The following is a 25,238-nucleotide window of genomic DNA, read 5'->3' on the forward strand; positions in this document are numbered from 1 at the left end:
CATGGTTTTACCAGATTTTGTTTAAGTATTCCTCAGTTGATAGTCTTTTGGGTTGTTCCACTTTTTGACTGTTGTGATTAATGCTGCTATAAATGTTCATGTACAGATTTTTGCGTGGTCATATGATTTTATTTCTCTTCTTGGACGTATACCTAAAAGTGGAATTGCTGAATCATATGGTAACCCTATGTCTGATCATTTGAGCAACTGCCAGACTATTTCCAAAATGGCTGCACCATTTTACATTCCCACCATAAGTTCTGAGGATCTGCTTTCTCCACATCCTCATCAAAACTTGTTATTATCTGATTTTTTTATTCTAGTCACTCTAGTATAATTTTCATTTTCCTGATGATTAGCGATTTTGAGCATCTTTTCATGTGCTTAATGGCTGTTTGTATATCTTCCTTGGACAAATGTCTATTCGTATATTTTCTTCATTTTTAAATTGAGCTATTTGTCTCCTTATTATTGAGTTGTAAGAGTTTTTATGTATTCTGTATACAAGTTCTTTATTAGATGTATGTTTTATAAATATTTTCTCCTATTCTATGGGTTAGTTGTCACTTTCTTGATTGTGTCCTTTGCAACACAAAAAGTTTTGATTTTGATGAGTGAAATAATTTTTTTCTTTTGTTACTCATGCTTTTGGTGTTATATCTAAGAATCTTTTGCCAAATCCGATGTCATGAAGACTTATCCCTATTTCCTTCTAAGAGCTTTATAGTTTTAGCTCTTACATTTAAGTCTTTGATCCATTTTGAATTAACTTTTATATATGGTGTTAGATAAGAGTCCAATTTAATGCTTTTGCGTGTGGCTGTCTAGTTATCCCAGCACCATTCCTTGAAAGAACATATATATTTCTGTGGTGTCAGTTATAATGCCTCATCTTTTATTTCTGATTTTCTTTAATCGCGTCTTCTCCCTTTTCTAATTAATGGTTTGTCAATCTTGTTTAACTCTTCAAAAAACCAGTTTTTACTTTTGTTACCTTTTCTATTGTTTTTCTAGTTTCTCTTTCATTTATTTCTATTCTGATCTTTGTTATTTCCTTCCTTCTGCTAATTTTGGATTTTGTTTGTTCTTTTTCTAGTTCCATTAGGCATAAAGTTAGGTTGTTTATTTGAGATTCTAATTTCATAGGTTTTGTAGTTAACATAACCTTTCCCCAGATTATGGATTTTAGGCTTTGTTTCTGTTTCTTACTGATTGTGTGTGTGTGTGTGTGTGTGTGTGTGTGTGTGTGTGTATAATTGAGGATTCAAGAGAGGCTTTTTCAGGGGGACTACAAGCCAAACAACTAATACTTAACGTTGTAGATATCCTTTTTAGTTTTCGAAATAGAAAAATGATGACTTAGTTAATAGATCTATAGTAATTATATCATGTTGTTTTTATTAGCAATATGGAAGAGGAAGAGCAATAGAAATGAAACTTTAGGGATGTTGAGCAAAATATACTCTTTTATTCTATCAATCTCACTGATGACCTAATTAAAAATGGCTTCTATTTTATGATGCACAGGACATTTTGCCTCTCCTATTGTTCAGATAGTTTGGAATCATTGAATAACAACCTTAATAAAATCTCTGAAACTCCTAAAAGCATTGTTATACAACACTTTCAAAATGATGGCATTTTCCAGAGAGTTAGAATCAGATTAATTATAACATTTCTAATAGGAATGACAGTATCGGATCCATTTTGGGACACTCTTCGGGATCAGCTCCTAGGCAAGCCATCTGAGGAAATCAAAGAATGTCATAAACCAAAGCCAGTCCTTATTCACACTGGGGAGGTAAACCGTTTTTATTTTCATGGTGAAATTAGCATGTTGTTTTTTAAAATTTATGAATTGTCAAATATGCATGTAGATCTCTATTGGCAAGGGAGGTCTTATTCAGATATTCCCACATCAAAATATTTACTATTGAAAATATGGATGCTATGAATCTAACTAAGGAATAAGGGGTAAGGTTATTAAATATTTTGACTTAGAATTTATGATAAATAACTGAAACAATTAGAACACTGAAAAAAGAAGGATAAGATTGACATTTATCTTATTTAAGATTCACTTCTGTGACATGAGTTCACACAAAATTCTCTGCAGAGAAAAACAACACAAGTTATATAAAAAGGAAGATGTTCATGTCTCAATTTTCTCACAATGCAGCCAATGTTATTAACTAAAGCAGTATTCTTTTAATACTAGTTTGGAACATAGATTTTCAAATTCTAAATATCAAATTATCATGCCAGTGTTTATAATATGAACTGTTGATGTAGGAAAATTCTTAAATAGAGTTGTTTTTTTTTTTTCTAATACTCAATTGAAAATCTTCAGGAAGAGGAAAGAGAGAAAAGGGAAGGAATAGAGGGAAAGAACATGGAAAAAGATAGGTTCTCTTGGAGAAAACTTGGAAAGTTTTGATCTACCAAGGCAAGACTTGGTAACTTAAAATTTAAAGTGCTATTAGAGTAAAAAGAGAAATCATTAAGTTCAGCTTTTCCAAATAATGAAATTCCTTATTTATTTTGTATAAGCATAGTTACCACAGTACTCTATTAGAATCCTTGGTTATATATTATACATGTGATTCCACAGTGACAAATCCACTAACAACTTTATTGATGAGAAAATAAGTCCAGGTTAGTGGGCAACTGGCATTTGAGTTTAACATATTGTGACCAGATAGAATATTTATGTCACATTATGAATTAGAGATAAAATCTATGGTAGTAGGATAAGACACCAAAAACAGTTGAAAACATTTAAAATCCTTTAATAAAGGAACTTCTGTAATCATCACATGTCTCTTGACCATGGAAAGAGTAATATTGCTAACACAGTTTTCATGTTTTGGGTTTGTAGCTATCAAATCCTCACCCTTGGCACCCAGATATTGTTGATGTTCAGATTATTACTCTTGGGTCCTTGGCCATAGTTGCCATGCCTGGGGAGCTTACGTAAGTTATTCTTTTTTAATTTTGTAGTTAAAAATGTAATTACTGCATATGTGTTTCTATTGTAATTACTTCTTATCATGGGCATAATTCTGTACTGATGACTTTGTATCTTACTATATTGTATTTGGCTACAGTGAAAAATATTCCCACCTTCTTTTGGTGGAGCCTCTGAAGAATAAATCTCTATATACTTATTACTAAAGTTTAACTAGAAGGAAACATAAAAGTTTTGAAGACTTATCATTCCAAATTAAATGGTATGATGAATTATCATGTCAACAGAAAGACTCGAAATAATATTAAAATACAGGCACTTGAAACAACCAGTTTAGGTATTAGAAGCCTAGAAGAATGTTTTAAACTTGACCCTTATACATTCTTTCATATCTTAGTAAGTAGCAATTTTATATCTTTCCAGTTGCTCAGGCTTTAAATCTTTGAGTCATCCCTGAGGTCACTCTTTTTCAATTTCTCCCACTTTCAATCCTTCAGCAAATTCTATACATTCTACCCAACACTTTCTATCACTCCCCCACCAACTCCCTCTGGTCTAAGCCACCATTATCTCTCCCCTAGATTACTGCAGTAACCTCCTGTCTTGCCTTCTTGCCTCCTCCTTTACTTCTCTTTAGTAGGTTATTAACACTATAGCTAGAAGAATCCCTTTAAAACATAAGTTAAATTATGTCATTGCTCAAAACCCTCTACTGGCTTCCCACTTCAGTTTAGATAAATCCTTGAAACCTTATAATATCCTACAGGGCCCTATGGGATCTCCTTAGCAACCTCTTTGGTTTGATTTCATACCACTTTCCCCCTTGCTCACCCTGCTTCAGCCATTTTGGTTTCATTGCAATTCCCAGACTCACCAAACTTGCTCCTGTCTTAGTACTTTTGAACTTATGGTTCCTTCTGCCTGAAACACTAATACCGTTTTATTTTATTTTTTAAATTTCTTCAGTTCTTTTTTTAATTCTTTCAGTTCTCTGCTCAAATCTCTAACAGAAATGCCAGTGCTGCTTGTGTTTTTTGACAGTGTCTTCACTCACCACTGCTTCCACCACCACCATCATGTCACTACAGCATCAGCACCAGCACCATCATCATCATCACTATAATGCCAACCACCATTCCCTTTCATCCACACCCTACCTAATATTTTCTACAGCACTTATTATCATCTGACTATTTTTATTTGCTTATTGACCATCTTCCCTCCATACTATTGAATCTTTAGCACTAAGAAGTAGGTCTGGTATATAGTAGGTACTGTGTTTTATAAAGATTAAATGAATAAATGAAATAGTAAGTTCTTTGTAGAAACAGCACACTCTTTACTTGCCTTAGCTCTTATTAACATAGAATACAGCCAATATATTTTGTTGAATCAATGAATGGAAAATGATTGTGATCTTTTGCCAGTGATATTCATTGGTTCTTTTTACCTCCTTCGAGTTATCTGTTTTCATTTAAGAATTTGTTTTGAAGATAAGGCGGTCAGGAAAAAAGCTTAACTTTAACTTTGCTCTGCCATTGAGTTCTTACATATTATATGATTGTGTAATGAGCCATGGTAACTTTTTGGCTTTCACTACAAGTCTTCTTGCATACTTTATATACATTCAGAATAGGAAAACACTTAGATAATCCTGCTCTTTCTTTATTCAGGACCATGTCTGGACGAAGACTTCGGGAGGCAGTTAAAGCAGTAAGTTAAAAATGAAATAAAACATCTACGTATTTGTATGTGGTAAAGAGGAAAGAATTCCCTATCCATTAATCTAGTAGCTTTTAAATTAATTTTTGCTAAGATGACTAGAGTTCATTTTGAAAGTAATGGCTAGAGGTAAATATGAAGTATGAATGGAATAAGAACAAACTTTAAAATACATAATGGACCTATAGTCAGTTTACAAATATTTTATTGGTATTCATGTATTAATAATTTAAAAGTTGATAACAGTTTTATGGATTAAATAGTTAATACCCCTAAGCATCTTAATATTTTCAAGTCTTATCTAAATAAAATTTAACACATGCTGGGAATTCTATATTTTATTTATATTTATGATTTTCTTTATATTCAGGAAGTATTATAAATTATTCTAAAATGACACAGTCAACAAATGTCCTATTACTTGAAACTAGAAATAATTAGTGTGGTTAGCTAATACATAATCCATTGTACTTTCTAGAAAATTAATAAAATATTTGCATTTTAGTAATAAGATTCTACATCTGCAAATACAATCATTAGGATGTTCATAAATCCATTGACTTGCCCAATTATCGTTCAGAGTTATGGCTCTAACTTTTCATTACGGACACTTTGATACTTCTGTATTTCCAGGCAGTTTTGAGCATTAGAAAGAATATTGTTGAAAGAGACATCTTATGCTAATGATTCATATCTATGATTGTATGTTAAGTATAATTGGGGTGATAATATACTTTAAGATGAAGAGTAATTTTACTGGGCTCTCCTTTCATCTTCTCCTCCCTCCACAGGAGTTTGCAACTTATGGAATGAAGAATATGACTGTTGTTATTTCGGGTTTATGCAACGTATATACACATTACATTACCACCTATGAAGAATACCAGGTAGAGTAAAAAGATTTTATCATTTAAGTGAATTATACCCTGGTCAGGACTATTATGTCAAATTCAGGTTTTCTTTCTAGACTTCCTTAATCATGTCTTTGAGAGACTTTTTTTTTTTAGGGCAGGTAAGAGAATGAGAAGGCAGAGGTTGTATTTGGGAGTTCCAGTTTTGCTATTCCCCAGTCCAGGTCAAAAATCTAGTCTCACTAACTTTCACTCTCCATAAAATAATTATTTTGTCAAGGGCACTAATAATAAGCATGGATTGTGGCATACAATATTCCTAACTCTATCCATGTGCTTCTGGTGCCTTAAGTTTCTGCAGAACATGGGAAAACTCTCACTAATAGCTAGTATTTATTGAATACACTAGCTAAACACCTTGTAAATGTGATCTTAAGTAATCCTCACAATAAGTCTTGGAGTATGGTATTATTGTATCTATGGTACAGATGAAGAAATAGAGTCTCAGAGAATTTAAGGGAGGCTGCTGGCTGATAATGTGTCCTTGTTTACAAATAGTACAGAAAGTAGCCCAAGTACTTTTTAACAATAGTAGTTAAAAACATGAAAACAGTCTAGAATTCCACATTTTCTAATATATCTGCTGATATATCTTGGCAGTCTGTTCCCAGAAGTATAGTCTACCTTTTGACAAATGTTCAATGACATCAGCAGTGGAATCTGCTTTGTGCCCTCTGCTGACTTTACTGAAAGTCTTTGCCTTCTAGGAAATCCTGTTGAATAAAGGTTCTTGATTGAGATAAACTTGGACGGGAATAATTTTTCATTTATTCATTTTTTTTCATTTATCTGTAACTATTATTCAACATTTCCTTCAATTATGAATATAAGTGAAAAATGAAAATAGTATTAGCAGTACCTCTGACTTTGTCACCAATAGGAACCACAGATATTTTTTATATCACATACAATTATTTCAGACCTGGAAATATCTTTTACTCTCATCGCTATTTTAAGATCACAGTAGTTATTAAATACACTCCTAGATCTTAGTATTCAGTAAGAAGAACAAACATTACTCTATCACATAATTGGTTTATAATTGTTTGATTACTGTCTTTCAGACTAATCAGCTTTGTCAACTCATGCATTTTATTTTATGCATTTAGAAACATTACTCTGAGAGGAGTCCATAGGCCTCAACAGATGGCTAAAGGAGTCCATGACACAAATAAGGTTAGGAACCCCTACAAGCTTATCTCCCTGTTCTGGGATATGGTCTTGCAAGGATTAGTATTCATTCATTCATGCATTCATTCGTTCATTCATTCATTCAACAAGTATTTGTTGCAACATATAATACTAGCTACTCCTGGGTTAACAATAAATAAAAATCTACCCCTACTCTCAAGATCACTAGAGACAGAAGAGACAGAAGAAAATCAGATGATTACATTTTTGTGAAAGAGATGCACATAGTGATATGAGAACAAAGAGAAATTGCACCAATCTAGACTAGGTATTTGAGCATGGAGATTGGCAGAAGTTTTGGAAGATGTAACATTTGCCTGAGTTGTTGAGAATGAGTAAGGGCTAATTAGGCAAATAAAAGTTAAAGAAGATGTTCCATATTGAGAGAGTTACATATTCAAAGATCCAGAGGGCAAGACTTAGTACATTTAAGGGGCCATAATTAGTTGAGTGCCGTGGAATAAAGCACGATGAGGGTAGTGAGACAGGGGCTAGAATGTAAGGGAGAGGTTAGTTGATGAAGAGTCTTTCATGTTATACTACAATAAGGAAGCGTATTTGATTCAATAAGGAAGTTTTGGGGGAACTGAAGTAGAATTCACATGAAGGAATGCTCTGATCAAATCTGTGATTTAGAAAGGCCACTAGGATGGCAGTGTGGAAAATGAATTGGAAGGGTAAGTGTGGAGGCAGAGAACTGAGTAAGAAGCTGCAGTTATGATTAAGGTGAGAGGTAAGGGTTTCATCAAGGTAAAAGCAGTAGAGACAGATAAAAACGAAAGAATTTAGGAGATTTTAAGGAATGATGACTTGGATACTTATAAGATACAGAATGAGGAAGAGAAAGGATTCTAATATAACTGCCCGATGATCCTGGTGTGGGAGACTGATCAGATGACATTCACTGAGATGAAGAATGTTGCAAGGAAAGGTGGTATATTTGGAGTGATGAACTCTAGTTTAGATTTGATGAATTTGAGGTTCTTGTGGGACAACCAAAGGCTTGGAGCATAGGTAAAAGGAGATGTATTTGGTTCTATTTTATAGCTCTATGATGCGTTAAATGTCTTTCACCAGATAGTACTATTATCATCCAATTTATCCAGGAATGACTAACACTTTCATTTTTCCTTATTTTTTTTTTCCCTTTGCTGTACTCCTTGGGGGAAAACATTTATATTACAAGTACTTAAAATAGACATAAACTCAGGAGTTATTACTCTTTCTCAGATTAAGTGAACTGATAGTCCAAATGGCATGAGCTAAGGAAACTCACTGCCTTAACAAGTAGTTGATGGGAGCCATGTCTTTTAGCTGGTAAATGAAAATGCTCAACCCCCTCTTTGTCAGAATTAATCTTGAATTATGCTGGCTTGAAATACATGAGACGTACAAGCATCACCCCTCACCTAAGGTGTGACACCTTGACAAATGGATTGAGATATACAGAATGGTGTACAATACTGCCCTGACTTTCCTGCAGGTTCAGCGGTATGAGGCAGCATCAACAATTTATGGACCACACACTCTGTCTGCTTACATCCAGCTCTTCAGAGTTCTTGCTAAGGCCATTGCTACGGTAATCAATAGTTATATACCTGTGTGTCTCAGGAGTGGGGAGATTGAGAGGGAAGCAAAAGAGAACCTTAGTTGTGAGTGTTCAGTTTCTTTGAAAACATTATATTAAAAAAATTATAGCTATGAGGTATCTCTCAGATGTGAAATGATAATAAATTCAGATTCAGTAAACATGGTTGTGACAGCTTTTTTCCTATGTATCATTTCATATTACCCTCACAATCATCATGTGACATATGGAGGTATCATTTCCCCCCACTTTTCAGATGAGCAATAGGTTCTGAGATGATAAATGATCAAGCTTATTATAACTATAACCGAGAATTGAACCAGTGTTCTCTAATCCTGGCCAGATTCTCTGCAGTCACTTCACAAATTGAGTGGACCATCAATTCTGAGATGCCCATTTCCATCTGAAATGCATGCCCAATTGGGATGCATCTTCCAATCAGAGGAATCTTACAATTATAATTAGTAGCATGTTTTTACTTTCTTAGTGGTTCGAAAATAATAAGTTATTGTAGTCAATAGAGGCTTAGATTTGATGAAGTACAGCAGTACCTGGGCATACACATGCCTATTGTATCTTCCTAAAATATGCACACCTAAGCAAGTTTACTTAAAGGAACTCCACTTGTGGAAGTCTTCCCTTTGAAAACAATTATTTATGAAGCTGCACTCTAGGATGGGAAGATTAGTCAACAAGCAGGATAAAGAGTTTAAATAATAAACAGATCATTATATAATGCCATATAAGCCCCAATAAGGTTGCAAAACAATTATGGCATAGCAGAGATACTAAAGCCCTTTCAGAGAAAGAGCTTGGATGTATTAAATTGAAACGAATGAAAGTGATGTTTCTTTAGGTTTAAGCTGTTGAATATCGGCAATTTCATAAGCCTCTACCTAATTTGTTGCTAATTGTGAGTTTGAAGTTTTCAGTGCAAAGTATTAGAATATATTTTAATTACCTGATTATTGTTATCATGATGTTCTTAATTTTAGGTTTGATACTTTTTTCAAAGTAGAACTATTTTTCTTTTCCATTGTAAAAGCTCTAACTAGTTGTAGAATATTCAAATTATTCAGGAAAATATAAACTTATAACCCATCCCTAGATCTAAAAGCTGTTTAACTTTCATTGCAATCATAGGTCTATAACTCTTCCCATGGAAATAGAGTCTTAAATTTTTATAGTGATATTTAGGAAGAAAATTGTGATTCATTTGGTGGAAATTTGTTTCACAGTTAGTTTTATGGTTATGTAACCAAGACTAGCTATGTGATCTTGATAAACTACTGAGTATCTCTAAGCCTATTTTCTCATTTGCAAAATGGGAATGATAATAGATTATATGGCTGTTGTAAAAATTAAATATGTAAAGTGAGCATGAAAGTCTATTAAATATATATGAAGGGCTATTTAAAATTTGAGGTTAGTATTTTGATGACATTATTAAAGGTGGCGAATTTTGTGGGAAATGTAGATTAAACTACAGTCCGACTGACCTTAACTTGTAAATTAAAATATATATTTATTATATTCTTTAATCAGCACAGAGAAGGATTTAGGAAAAATATGAGAGGCTCGACACTTTTTAAAAATTAAAAGAATAATTATTGTGTCACGTTACAAAGGCTTATGTGTTAGACTCCCGTCCAAAGTCGCGCATTTAAAAAATGGGTGTCCTAGAATCTAAGCTGTGCAGCATACTTACAAGTTTACACTCTGATCGCTGAACTATACTGCCTAGGGGAGCGAAAACACTGCCTATGACTAAAACTTTCTTCTAGTGATGAAGGTTTAAATTATGCACATGTAGGCTCACATTTTAGCAAGGTTCCCTCATATTTTGTTAACATAGTTATTTCTGGGGCGGGAGAAGGTTGTTTTCCTTTAATGAACACATTTCTGGGGGTGGGGAACTTGGGAAAGGGTCTTTTGACTCTTCTTGTGCTCTCCTTAAGCAAATGTTCTCTGTCCTAGGACACAGTAGCCAACCTGAGCACAGGACCTGAGCCTCCATTTTTCAAACAACTGATAATCCCAATAATTCCTAATATTGCGGATAGAGCACCTATAGGCAAGACTTTTGGGGATGTCCTACAGCCAGCGAATCCTACATACAGAGTGGTAAGCCTCACAAAGAGGTCTTGGAATGCTTCATAAGCCTGTGTTTGAGGATGGGTGGGGAAAGATGTTTAGTGGCTCCACCTGTCTCTATGGATGTTATAGAACAGCTGTTAGCAACAGTAATTTTGATAATTGTTCTTATCTCTACAAAGGCACTGCAAACATGATAATGGGGAAATAATTATTTTTCAGGTGGTAATTATGTATAATTGAATTTCTAAAATCCCAATTATTCTTTTTCTTCTTAAATGGGTGTCATAGAACCATTCATTGGAGCTCAGAAAAGGTCTCTTAAATCAAGGATAGGAAAAGCACATAGAAAGGAAGCAGGATTTGTACTACTACTATTTTATATTGATCTTGTGTCTTGTAGCTTTGCTAAATTATTTATTAGTTCTAATAGATATTTTGGAGGGAGGTGGATTCCTTAGAAATGTTTATGTGTAGTACCCCATCACCTGTGAGTAAAAACAGGTTTACTTATTCCTTTTTGGATTTCTTTTCTGGATGCCTTTACTTTTTTCCTTTTATTGCACTGGCTAGACTCTCTAAAACAATGTAAAATAGATGTTGTAAAACTGGATATCCTTATCTTGTTTCTAATCCTCGGAAGAAAAGTCTTCAGTTGTTAAGTGTGATATATACATATATATAGGATTTTTGTAGATGACTTTTACCAGGTGGAAAAAGTTCCTTTTAATGCCTTATTTGTTGAGAGTTTTTATGAAAAATGGGTGTTGGATTTTTTTCAGATGCTTTTCTATGTCTACTGAGGTGATCATATGGTTTTTGTCTTTTATTCTATTAATATTGCATTAGTTGATTTTTAGATATTAAAAAATATCCATTAATTATGGTATATCTTCTTTTTTATATGTTGTTGAATTTAGTTTGCTAATATTTTGCTAAAAAGTTTTGTATTCATGTCCAAAAGTTTTGTACCCATGTAATAGGGTAATACTGGTCTTAAGGAATGAGTTAAGAAGTTTTCCCTTCTGTATTTTCTAAAAATGTATGCAAAAGATTGGTATCATTTCTCCTTTAAATATTTGATGAAATTTACCAGCAAAGCCATATGGACCTGTGCTTCTTTTTATCACAATATTTTAAATTACTAATTTATTTCCTTTATTTGTTGCAGGCCTATTCAGATTTTCTAGTTTTTTCTTGAGTTAGTTCTGTGTTTTTCTAGGAATTTAATTTGTCTGTATCTTTCTAAGAATTTGCATCTTCCTAGGACTTTGCCCATTCCATATAAATTGTCTCATTTATTGTGATACAGTTGTTCATAGTATTCCCATATGATCTTTTCAATTTCTGTAGGGTCAATAATGACCCTTTTTATGCTTAGTGCATGCTTAGTGTACCTTTTTATTCCTCTGTTGATTTTTTTGACTATATATGTGTTTAGCTATTTTCCTAGTTGTTGTTTTAGGACTTAAAAAGGAAAAAGAACTCTTTCTCTTCTCAACACTCTACTCCCAATACTTCTAACAGCAGATGTGTAGAGGTTTTCCTTACACTGAGCAATTCTCCATTTCTCTGTGGATACTAACTTGGTGTCCTACAATTCATGTCAATTCTGACATGATTTACTCAGGATTGGTGCAGACTCTACATGTTAAGAGTTCAGTCTCACAAGACTGTACCCCTTCCCCCTCTTCAGACATCAATGACAAATCCAAGTTGTCACCTGTGCTTCTGACTGTCTGACTATAAACTGGAGATTCCCAGGACCCCTTCTTTGGGTGCAATGATTTGTTAGAATGGCTCAAAGAACTCAGGAAAACAGTTTACTTACTATATTACCAATTTATTATAAAAACATACAATTCAAGGACAGCCAAATGGAAGAGATGCATGTAGCAAGGTATGGGGGAAGGAACATAGAGCTTTCATGTCCTCTTCAAGGATCCCACCCTCCCAGCATCTTCATGCATTCAACCTGGAAGCTCTCTGAACTCTGTATTTTAGAGATTTTATGGAGGTTTTATTATATAGGTATAATTGATTAAATCAATGGCCATTGGTCATTCACTCAACCTCCAGCTCTTTTCCCTTCCCTGGAGATCAGGGGATTAAAGTTGAAAGTTCCAACTCTGTAATCACAGAGTTGGTTCCCTAGGCAACTAGCCCTCATCTCAAGGTTATTCAGAAGCCCCCAGCCACCAGTCATCATTGTTAACATATAAACAGATATATCACTTTGTAGATTCCAAGGGTTTTAGGAGATGTGTGCCAAGAAATGAAGGCAGAGACCAAATTTACATATCTTATTGTTTCTCAGGTATGTAATATGCATCTTAAGTAATCATAACCAACTTTTCAATATAATACTAACTTAATTCCAAAAAATATAAAGAGATTGGTCTAATATATTTCTTTTTCCTTTCCTTCCTTTGTGATATTACTGTCATATAAATTACATCTACATATAAATGAAATAATACAGTGTTGTAATTATTGTTTTATATACTCTTATGCCCTTTAAGGAAGTTAAGAGATGTGGGAAAGTATATTTATATATTTTTTATTTACCTATATATTTACCAGTTCTGGTATTCTTTATGTCTTTTTAAGAATCTGGATTACCATCTAACATCACATTCTTTCAACCTAGAGAATTTCCATTAATATTTTTTATAAGACAGTTCTGCTAACAACAAATTCTCTCAGCCTTTGTTTATCTGGAATGGCTTTATTTTGCCTTTATGTTTGAGGAATTATTTTGCTATATCCTTGGTTGAAAATTTTTTTCTTTTAGTAGTTTAAATATGTTATCCTGTTGTTTTCTGTTCTTCACTCTCTGAGAAGCCAATTGTTAATCTTATTGTAGTATCCCTGTAAGTAATGAATTATTTTTCTCTTGCTGCTTTCAAGATTTTCTTTTTATTTACGTCTGCCGCTAATCTGCTATAATGTATAGCAGATGTGAATCATGTTGTGATTATCCTAGTTGGAATTTACTGAGTTCCTTGGATATATATGTAAGGCAATGTTTATCAAAATTGGGAAGTTTTCAGCCATTAGTTCTTCGAATAATTTTTTGTCTTTTCTAGGACTTCTGTTTAGTGGTTGTTGTTTTGGCTGATTTTGTCCCACATGTTTCTGATGCTCTGTTAAATTTTCTTTAATTTTTTTCCATCTCTATTCTTCAGATAGGGTAATTTATATTAATAGCTATTTGTTCACCTATGCTTTGTTCTGTCATCTCACATTTGATATTAAGCCCCTGAAGTGAATTTTTCATTTCATTGTTGTTATTTCCAATATCAGAATTTCCGATTGGTTCTTTTTTTAAAATGAATTCTCTTAATTGAAGTTCTCTATTTGAGAACTTTAATTATACTTTAATTCTTTAAATATGACATATTAGTTTTTAGAACATCCGCTTTGAAGTCTTCTGCTAAATTGAACATCTGGACACAGAGAGAGGCAGTTTTTCTCTTAGTATGGGCAGGACTTTCTTAAAATGCACATCTCATAATATTTTGTTGAGTATTCGGTGATTTTTTGTACCAACTTTGGATTCTAGCTTTACGTCCCCACCACAGAGTTGTTGTTTTTGTTTGTTTGCTCATTTAAAACTTGACTAATTTAGTAAAGCCTGTCTCTCTTGCAATGTGTAACTGTTGATATCTTTGCTCAGTTTTTCTTTTTCTCGATTTTACTTTTAAGTCTAGCTCTCATGATGTTGCCCCTGTGATTACATCACTTAATGTTCAACCAAATCATGGTCAGAATTTATGGTAAGATGTCTCAAGGAGTAAGAACTTCAATCTCTGCTGATAGATCTGTGTGGGCTGGAGTATGTATTCAAACTTCAGACCATTTTCTAATTTTCCTCAGCTTTTAATTTCCACTGGAGTTACTTATGTTTCCTCTGCACCTACACACAGGCTCCATTGGCCATGGATGTGTGTGTGGTTTGGGTCTGCTCTGATCTCTGCTGTGCATACTCACAGCCTCTGGTCAGTCCAGGATAGAAAGATTGCTTATCAAGAACACTGTGATTAGGCCGGTGCTCAGCAAGGAGAGGGCCATGTTCAGTTCAAGCAAGAAGATCCTGAAGCCCAATGGTGAGAAGCCGGACGAGTTCGAGTCTGGCACCTTTTAGCCATTCCTTGAGCTGGAGATGAATTTGGACCTCAGGGCCCAGCTCTGGGAGCTGAATATAACAGCAGCCAAGGAAACTGAATTGGTGGGGATTGGAAAGCTATTATAATCTTTGTTCGTGTTCCTCAACTGAAGTCTTTCCAGAAAAATCCAAGTTTGACTAGTACACAAATTGGAGAAAAAGTTCAGTGGGAAGCTTGTTCTCTTTATTGTTCAGAGGAGAATTCTGCCTAAGCCAACTTGAAAAAGCTGTACAAAACAATGAGCAAAAGCATCACAGAAGCCACGCTCTGAGGACTTGCTTTTACCAAGTGAATTTGTGGGCAAGAGAGTCCACATGAAACTGGATAGCAGCTGGTTCATAAAGGTTCATTTGGATAAAGCACGGCAGAACTGTGTGGACATAAGGTTGAAACTTTTTCTGGTGTCTATAAGATGCTTACAGGCAAGGATGTTAATTTTGAATTCTCAGAGTTTCAGTTGTAAACAAAAATGACTAAATAAAATATTCACACACACAGAAGAGAACACTAGATTACCTTACCTTCCCAAAACTATTAAATCCCTGACTAGGCCACCAGTTCTAGCTCCTAACCCCCAATGTTGCCTTCTCCTGGGACCACCACTTTACATGGCTGTGTTCCAAATCAAGTGAATTCCTTCTGGCAGCAGCAGCAGCAGGAGAGCTGTTGATTTCATGGCCTTTCCCACTCTGGTTGAATTATACTTGTGCTCATCTTAACTTAGATAGTTTTAATGACTAAACATTTCTCAGTGTTTGATATCAAAAGTGCCAAAATATATATTTTTTGACAGTTTTGTGTATGTGTGTGTGTGTATACAGTTTCTTTTTAGGGGAGAAGACATATTGACTGCCTCATTCTGTCATGTCGGAAGTTCCTGCTCTATACCCCTTTCATTTAAATTTGCGTGTTGTATCTGTATTTGGATTGTTTCTCATTGTTAAGATGAGTGTGAGTAAATAGTGAATTGTGAATGTAGAAAAAAATAAAGGAAATGAATACTTGTAAGGATTAGGACAAATTGGCTAATCAGATATCAGATATAAACTTTATTTTGTTAAATAAACCGTAATATTGGTGGTAGTGCTGATTGCTCTATATAAGCAGTACATTAATTTTTGCAGGAGATTCTAATTAATTCTTGTTGGAACAATTTGCTATTGGTTAGATTGGCTGATTTGGTAATCTCACTGGTGAAAACAAATAAAAGGAGATAAAAATAAATTGATGACAATAATTCAGGAAAGTTAATGATAGAATTCAGGAGAGTAAATAATTGAATAGCACATCTCTGTTCAGATGGTCAACATGGGTTTTGAATCCATGGAAAGTTTTCATTAAAAAATGTTTTCAGTTTGAGCTAGGTCTTGGAGGATGAGTAGGAGTTTATTTTGCCCATGAAGACATGCCACCTCTGTGGTGTATAGATGATAGAGGGCTTAAGGTGAAAGAGCAGGTGGAAACTTAACTCTAAAAGATCTTGTGTACCATGATGAGTGGTGAGAAGACTTGTTTTTAGGGAACAGTTATTCTAAAAATACCTTAATTGATGTATAATTGACATACAATAAATTATACATAATTAAAGTGTATAATTTGATGTTTTTACTATTAAAGTTATTTATTTCTTCTTGAGTGATCTTTGGTAGTTTCTATATTTCAAGAAATTTGTCCATTACATTTCATCTAGCTAATTGAATTTATGGGCATAGAGTCATTAATAATATTTCCTTATTATCTCTTAAATATCTATAAAATTTGTATTGATATCACCTATCTCATTTGTGATACCAATGACATGTGCCTTCTGTCTTTTTTTCTTGATCAGTCTGGCTAGTGGTGGTCTTCCAGTTCTCTCTTCCCAGTCTGTGCTATTGTTGTCATGTATTTTACTTCTACATGTTATGGACTCTTCCCTGGATTATTCTTATTTTTTACTTTAAACTGTAGATTATCTCTTAAAGAGATTTGAAAAGAGAAAAATTCTATTTACTCACACATTAACAGTTTCTGGGGTTTTAGCTTCTTTGTGTAGATCAAAATATCCATCCAGTATCATTTTCTGTTTGCTTGAAGGATATCTTTTGACATTTTTGTTTTCTCCTTTTGTTTTTGAAAATGCTTGATTTTGCTTTTATTCTTGAATGATATTTTCATGTTTATAGAACTCTTGGTTAGGAGTTTTTTTCTTTAATTACCTTAAAGATGTTGCTCTACTGTCTTCTGGTTGCAATGTTGTCAATGAAAAAAATTTGCTGCCATTTTTATGTGTGTTCTCTGTGCATTATATTTTTTTCTCGTTGCTTTTAGGATTTTTTTTTTTTTATTTCCAATTTTAAGCAATTTGATTTTAATGATGCTTGATGTCATTTTCTTTATGTTCCTTGTGCTTCGGGGTTCATTGAGTTTCTTAGACTTTCCAGTAACTTTGTAAAATTTTGTCCATTTTTTTCTTAAAACACTTTTTCTGAATGTCTTTATTCTATCTTTTGGGACCTCCAGTTACCCATACATTAGGCAGCTTGAAGTTGTGCCACAGCTCACTGCTGTTCTATTAACTTTCTTCAGTTTTCCCATTTTTTATTTTGTGTAGTTTCTATTGATACATCTGCAAACTCAGTTATGTTTTCTTCTACAATGTCTAATTTGAAAATTCTGTCAAGCGTATTTTCTTTTTAGACTGCAGTTTTCATCTCTAGAGGCTTGGATTTAGTCATTTTTTAAATCTTGTGGTTAGCTACTTATGTTCATTTTCTCTGCTAGCTTTTTGAACATACAAAATACAGTTATAAGAACTATTTTAGTGTCCTTGTCTATTAATTCTATCATGTATTTTGTTTATGGGTCAGTTTTGATTGAGAGTTTTCTTATTATGCATAAGTCTGTCTTCTTTATATTCTTGGCAATTTTTTATGAGATATCACAGACATTGTGAATATCATCTTGTTAGGTACTGGAGGTTTTTCTATTCCTGTAAATATTTTTTTAAGCTTTGATTCTGGGTGTTATTAAGTTACTTGGAAAGAATTTAATAACTCTGGGTCTTAGGAAGTTTTTTTAGACAGAGCCAAAGGAGGTTTTATTCTAGGGAAAATCTCTCTCTCATATACTGAGGTAAAACTCTTGAATTATGAGGTTTCCCAGTTTGTCTGGTGAGAACAGGAGCTTTTCACAATTCTGCATGAGCCTGAGATTGTTCTCCTAATTCTTTCAAGTGATTCTTTTCTTGACTGAAGGTAGTTCCCTTACATGCATGCATCGTTGTTGAGAGTCTTCTGCAAATCTCCTAAATTCTCTCTCTGTATAGCTCTCTTCTCTCTGTTACTCCACCCTGTGAACTCAAGACTCTTTGGTCTTCATGGATTCGCACATCTATTCTTTGACTTAGATAGACTGCCTTTGCTCTGCTTGAATTTTGCTTCTTTGTGCTGTGGACTGTAAACTCTCTGAAGGCATTAAGCTGGGGCATTTGTAGGGCTCATCTTGTCTGTTTTCTGTCACTCAAGGATCACTGTTTTCATTGCCTGATGCCCACAGTCTTTTAAACCATTGTTTCCACATTCGTCTAGTTTTTAAAATTCTTTCAGGAGGGAAGGTAAATACATACCATGTCACTCCTTGTGTATTATAGCTGTTAAGTATAATGCAAGCATAAATCTACCATGTTAAGTTTTGACTGCTCTTTTTTAAATTCAGTGCATCTCCTACATGTGTGAGGTATAAGAAAATATCAAAGACTGAAGAAGACATTTTAATGTGCAGTGATTAATATGAATGACAGCTCTATATCTTCACCAATATCTGAATCTACCAAAAGAAAATTCACTGGCCTCAAATTCCTGTGTTCATTGTTGCAAGAGTACTTTATCTAATATTCTCAGAAGATAACTCACTTGATTAAATAGAATAGGATTTATATAGGTACTCAGAATCCTAGAAAATTTCATAAATAATGGCCCAAATATGGGTACAACAAAGATACTTTTATTAGAACTCACAAAATAAATTTTTATTTTCAGGGAGAAGTTGCTGAAGTTATATTTGTAGGTGCTAACCCAAAGAATTCAGCAGAAAATCGGGTAAGCATTGATAATTCTTTGTACAAATTTAAATTCACCTTTTAGCCTTTCATTCACTTGAATATCCCTATACAGTTTAACAACAGGAAGATAAAATGTCTCAACTGGCTTTTCATCTGATTTTGCAGGTATGGAGAAATTTTCAGTGGAAACAGTTAATGTGGAACTGAGTCTGTACAAAAAGCACACAGGAAACATTTAACTGGTTCTGCCTAGGACCCCGCATAGCTCAATCCATAGAGTACTACATTGTCTCTTGAGAAGATGTAAATTTGAATACAATCTTAATTTAAAAACTACTAAATTTGGTAACATAATCAAAGGGTCAAGGGTGAAGTGTATCTTTGTTTTTTTCCCACTCACTCTTTGGCTGCTCTCCTTCTCCTCTAGCACTGCTGCCTCTGGTCCTACATCTCCTGTTGGAATGACCATTGATCCCTGGGTGGATGCTCTACTGGCTTGGAGGCCTGACCCATGTGCTTTACTTTATCTTGTATTGTCCATTTCCCTACTCTTTGCTACCAGTCCTAATAGGATATTTATTTATTAATCATGAAAAATGACACAAGAAATAGATGTTCAGTGCAAAAACAGATAATATAGAAGTGTTTAAGATAGAATGTAGAAGGACCCCACTTTCCATAAACTTTTTTAGAGATAATCACTGTTAATAGTTTGTTACATATCATCTCACTCTTTTTTGTTCTATTGTATATATGTATATATGACACACATGTACATATGATGAAGTATATGTCTGTATAAACCTATTAATAAAACTAAGTAATTTTACTCCTCTGCAGCTCCCTTAGAATATTCTTATAACTACATGAGCAATAACTAGACAATCTAGTTGTAAAAATTCAAACCATAAAGAAATATAGAAGAAAAAGAGAGTGGGTATATGAAAGTGATTTTAAGGTCAGATTTTTTTTTACTATGACTGAGGAAGCATTCGCTCTATTGATAAGCTATTCTAACCAGGGCCCATTGTCACTTATAACCCAAAATACCTTTCTTCCAAATGAGTCTTCCCATTTCTGCTCATTAAAATATTATTATTGCTGTGAAATAATTATGGCAATATGACATTGTCAAAAAGACATTGGAGAAAAGTGTTCTACTGCTTAGATAATTAACATATACCTGTTTGAAATAATTTCTCTAACAGTCAAGCTGTGCCGGAATATTTACATGTTTATAACATTATTTTAATATTGACATCAAACTATTGTAGTAAAACTGCAGAATTTGCTGTCATTTGATATTTTTAGGGTGGAGAAATACTGTCACCATTATTGCCATGGAGAAGCAAGAGAACAAAATACTCAAAGCACTATAGCAAGAATAGAATTAATTTCTAAGAATGCTCTGGGACTAGGCATAAAACAATTTTTAGTGCCCTTCATTAGTAATAATCACATCCTCACCACTGTTACTGAATGCTTACTTTTGTAGGTACTAGACTAAGTACTTTACATACATTATCATATGAATCTAATTTAATCTTCACTACTACCCAATGAGTTCTGTTTTATTATCCCTATTTTACTGAGGCCTAGAAAGATTAATAGCTTGTATTAACTAATTGTGTATCTGGAAAACATTAAGGTTGGAAGGTGGAGGAAAGGATAGTCATAACTTATGTATGCAGTGGCCTAGACTTGTTCTCAAAACTGTACTCTAGACCTATACATGAGGGCCCACTCTATCTCCTAACCCATTCATGGTCTCCCCAATGTCGCTCTGCCCTAAATGGCCAGAAATAGCTCTCTTTACAAGTCACTGTGGTTATGAAAGCTTCTTTATTGAATATAATTGAATATCAGTTGAGTAATTAGAGAAGAATTTGAAATGATCCCGTGGTACAGCTGTAAATGAGTGATCCTTTCAGCAAAGTTTTATTTGAACACCTGTAAATTGCAGGTGTAAGGGTTTATGATGGAGAAAGATGATTTAGAGATAAGTTGTGTCCCTAATGGCCACAATCTAAAGAATTTTGTGGAAAATTTGAGATTTAGGGGCTTTGTATCTTTTAATTTGTTATATTATTCTAATTCGTGCTTCACTTGAAGCTAAATTCTTGGTCTGAAATAAATTATTATAGCAATTTTCCAATGGAAAATAAACTTTGCTTATGGTATGGTTTCTAGAAATCTATTATGAAGAAATACAGGAATTGCTTTTAGCACCTCAGGACAAAGAAAATTTATACATTCTTTTTAATTTCTTCACTCAGGGAGGTATATTTACTGATAAATCATATACATGAAGATAGAAAGATGAGAAAACTTTCCCATTTTCCTTCCTAAATCTTGAGGTGACTAGAGAACATCTTGGAATGTAGATCAATAAACATATCATGAAAGGTTTGACTTGTGCCTTTTCTAAATCTCAAGTTTTATTCTGTCTCTTCTTTGCCCTAATTTCTAAAATTTGCTATCAGCTCTAAAATTATGCTTCATTCAACTTTCTAAAAAAATGTCATGGTTTTTAATAGACTAGATAAATTGATATTCTGAAGACATTGCATAGAATGTTAAGAGGAACAGCTAAGAATTTGGATGGAAATTCTAAATCATTTTCACATAAGCCATTGGTAGATTTGCATACAGTCAACAAGCGGAGTATTTGCAGACAGGTTCCTTCTGTGACTGTTCAGTGTGTGATCAGTTTTATTAATTGCATTTCAGACCCATCAGACTTTCCTCACTGTGGAGAAATATGAGGCAACTTCAGCAACATGGCAGATAATACATAATGATGCCTCCTGGGAGACTCGGTGAGCATGTCTACTGAATATTTTGTCATTCAAGCCTTGAAAACCATTGGTTATTAATGCAGAGAAGAAAAATGGGAAGACTAGCTCAATACATGATATTAATGATTTCAAATCCCCAAGAAGTCATCTGGCCATATTTAGTTAATTTATTAGACTTCATTTTGATTCTATTTTTCTACAAAACAGTGTGATATGTGCTTCTGTAAGATTAGGTGCTAATGAGGTTGTAGCCTCCATTCTTATAAACATCTGTTAATTTAGTATTTTTTTCACGGTCATACATATCACCCCCAAAACTGTCTAGCCTTCTTGCAAATTGGTTGGAAGGAGTGCTGGATGAAGGTGTTGAGATAACTCTGTAGATCCTGACATTCCTTCTGGGAAAATAATGAGTCATTAGCCAACATATATTGTGTATTTATATATGGTCAATGATTCTTCATTTGAATTACTAAAGCATGAGAAGCTTGAGTGTTTAAGTCTTACTGACTAAAGTAAGAAAGAAATATGTTCATAGAGTTTCTTCAAAGAGACATATATATCTCTGTGCCTTTTTTTTTGCCAAATACCGAGCCGATCAAATATTTTGAAGTTTTGAAAATGTGTCTAAAATAAAATGTCACTGTTCTCAATTTTATAAATTTTACCACAGGACAATGGCATGAAAATGGGCAAAATTTTTGGCAATTTGTTTCTAATTTAGATCATCTCTAACTGATTATTTGTATGTTGGTTCGATTCACATGGTTAACTAAAATAGAGATTTGATCATGTTGTGGCCCAATTGATAGCAATATATAAAATATGGGCATAATTTTTCTTTTGATCTTCAGGGTTCTAGAGTATGGGTGATTTTTTAAACAAGTCATAAAAACATATTTATTGTTAAAATAAGGTTATACAGATAATAAAAAAAGAATTATTTATTTTCAAAAGCCCCAAATCAGAATAGCAGTCAACATCGAGGATGTGTAGGCCTCTGCCTTGTTCATCAGCAGCAATGCCATCAACTATTCATTGAGAGCACTGGACTTATCACTGAGAAACACAGAATGTCGAGGGGTTTACTCTCTACATACCTGAGGCTATCAGTCAGTTAGCCTAACTGTATCTCGAAGAGCATCTGAACCCACCATCATGGTCTACAAGGACCCATGTGATCTGACTTCATCTGTTTCTATCATCCCAACTACTCTCTCACGGTTTACTGCGCCCTAATTCCACTGATCTGCATTCTGTTCCTTGGCTGTACCAAGTTTGTTCCTGCTTCAGACACTGCATTCTGTGTTCCCTCTTCCTAGAATATTCTTCCTCTAGACGTTGTGGGTTCAGTTCAAGTGACATTTCTTTAGAGATACCTCTGTCTTTCTTCATTTCATTTATCACTTGTAAAACTATTTGTGGTTTACTTGCTTATTGCCTTTCTTCTATCATTGAGAAACACAGAAACTTTGGACCATGTCTGTCTCGCTCACTACTGTCTCCCCAGAATCTCTAGAATACAGTCTGGCACATGTGCTCATTAAATACGTATTTTTAACAATTGAATCTACATGTGAAAAGAAGTGTCAGTTGAAGCAGAGGATAACAAGGGCTAAAAGGATGCTTTAGGAGTTCTAAAGCAGGAGACGACTGTGTTCTGAATATCAGGTAAGGCTTCCTAGGTTGGTTAAAGTTTAGGTAGTTAGGTGGAACGAGTAAAGGTATTTCTTCTGCAAATGGCTCTTCATTAATGGTTTACTTCCAGAAAGTAAGTATTTATCTCTGTTTTGTTCATTGCTATACTCTCAATATCTAGACCAGTGCCTTACTTATGGTAGGTGCTCCCTAAATATTCATTTAATGAGTAATACATGTTTTTTAATCACACATTTTAAAGAGTAAATTTGGGTTTGTCTGTTTGTTTCCTACCAACAGTTTCTATTGGCACAAGGGATTACTGGGTCTTAGCAATGCAACGATACAATGGCATATCCCAGATACTGCCCAGCCTGGAATCTACAGAATAAGATACTTTGGACACAGTCGGAAGCAGGACTTTCTCAAGCCCGCTGTCATACTTTCATTTGAAAGCACTTCTTCCGTTTTTGAAGTTGTAACTACTTAGTAAAAAGTTGACAAATCATTTAAAGAGCAGTTCTGCTCTGTATAATTTATATGACTGATTTCATGTGAATGTAAACTATTATGACTTCCATAAATGTCCCAGTTTGGGAAAAGATAGTTTACTGCTAATGGGACAGAGGAGTGTGTGTGTGTGTGTGTGTGTGTGTGTGTGTGTGCGTGTGTGTGTGTGTGTGATAAGTTTGTGATGATATGTGTATCCCATTCACCTTGCTCTAGCAGCTTTGTATCTCATGGTCTACAGCATGATCTCCCTTGGGACCTTGTGGCTATTTAAAGGAATAGTTCCCCTAATATAAAACTGAAATGTTAATAAGAGTGGTTGAAGATGTGTGAACAAAGTTTAACTATTTATTTATAGAATTATTGAATGTTAGCATTGGAAGTTTTAATAGATCATATAGTTTGATCCTTCATTTTACAGATGGGAAAAATAAAGTTTCATGGATTTAAGATTAGCATAAGGCTACAGGACCTTTCCCTGCAGTTACATTTAAAAATAATATACAAACATTGACCATAAATATATAAGCCCAATTAGAGAAAAGTAGCATGAAAATTAGTGTTCCAGTTCTTCTATTGAGCATAGCCTTTCAAAGCAGTCGCTTTATAGTTGTTATGCCTAATCTAGATTTGTTGTTGATACTCAAATCATTTCTGGAATTTCCCTGAGAGCTCAATTACAGAAAGTCAGACTTGCAATATTTTGATCATGCTTTTTGTTTCCTTAAGTGCCCTTATTCTACTAAATTGTGTCTCTTATTCACAAGTTTTTTGACTGTTTCCACCACATTCACCCCTAAACCACAAAGCTTTGCCATTAGTGTAGATATTAAAATGAAAGTGGTATTGGCTTGGAAGGGAGTCTTCAAAGGGGAGGCTCGAAATTCATTTATTTGTTCTTTAATCACTCACTCACTCTCCCTCTCTCACTCACTCAGTCATCATTTAGTCATAAAATATTTAAAACTTACTCTGATACCAGCATTGTACAAGTGTCTGGTACAAGGACACTTAGTGAGATCAATTAGTAAGATCATATTTGGGATAAATATGTAAGAGTCAAATGGTGACTATTTTGAAGGAGAAAACCATCAATTTGATATATAAATTCTGGGGAGGGATATAAAAATTGGTAATCTTAAAGTCACATCTTATATCATTTGTGTTAGGTACTCTAATTTTGGGGGAAAGAGGCTAGACAATTTGGAAAAAGCTGTTTTGAAAGTTTTGGGGGGGCATTATGAAATATTCAGCCTAATGTCCCTAAGAATGAGATGTGGCAGTCTGACACTGATTGCTGAAGGTACTAATTGCATCTAAAATTATCCAAGTTAAGTAGGTGCTCCCAGGCTGCAAAGGAAATTTTCAGAAACCAAGTCATGCTTTTGTAAGTGTGTGAAAGATTTAGCATTTTAAGGAAAAATCAACCTTTATTTCAAAAACAAACTTTAAAGTTTGAAAATAGTATGATATTAATAATGATAATATTAACATCCACTTATGTAACACTTAGACATGCTGTATTGCACTAGAATGAACCTGGAACACTTTTTGATGAATCTTTACTCAGGCTGTTTCTGTGGAAACTAATAGCTGGAAATTAGCTA

The 25,238-nt window shown here is 34.0% G+C and overlaps 1 protein-coding gene and 1 pseudogene across 2 annotated transcripts in view; both read left to right on the plus strand.

Moving 5' to 3' along the window:
* The window catches only part of ASAH2 (N-acylsphingosine amidohydrolase 2), an 84,163-nt gene extending 59,729 nt beyond the window's left edge, over positions 1 to 24,434 (plus strand). Inside the window, exons 13-21 of one of the 2 annotated variants that reach the window (XM_039871813.1) lie at positions 1,686 to 1,801; positions 2,879 to 2,973; positions 4,642 to 4,681; positions 5,482 to 5,577; positions 8,276 to 8,371; positions 10,358 to 10,504; positions 18,663 to 18,722; positions 21,416 to 21,504; positions 23,422 to 24,434. In XM_039871813.1, the coding sequence (XP_039727747.1) occupies positions 1,686 to 1,801; positions 2,879 to 2,973; positions 4,642 to 4,681; positions 5,482 to 5,577; positions 8,276 to 8,371; positions 10,358 to 10,504; positions 18,663 to 18,722; positions 21,416 to 21,504; positions 23,422 to 23,611 (929 nt within the window). In that variant the 3' untranslated portion in view covers positions 23,612 to 24,434. Of the gene's footprint in view, positions 1 to 1,685; positions 1,802 to 2,878; positions 2,974 to 4,641; positions 4,682 to 5,481; positions 5,578 to 8,275; positions 8,372 to 10,357; positions 10,505 to 18,662; positions 18,723 to 21,415; positions 21,505 to 23,421 lie in introns of those variants that run through there. The other variant, XM_039871814.1, reaches the window with a different exon arrangement.
* LOC120609366 (40S ribosomal protein S7-like) lies at positions 14,547 to 15,127 on the plus strand (annotated as a pseudogene).
* Positions 24,435 to 25,238: the final 804 nt, after the last annotated feature.

Source organism: Pteropus medius, unplaced genomic scaffold, assembly GCF_902729225.1.
Source record: "Pteropus medius unplaced genomic scaffold, Ma_sr-lr_union100, whole genome shotgun sequence".
Taxonomy (NCBI): Eukaryota; Metazoa; Chordata; class Mammalia; order Chiroptera; family Pteropodidae; genus Pteropus; species Pteropus medius.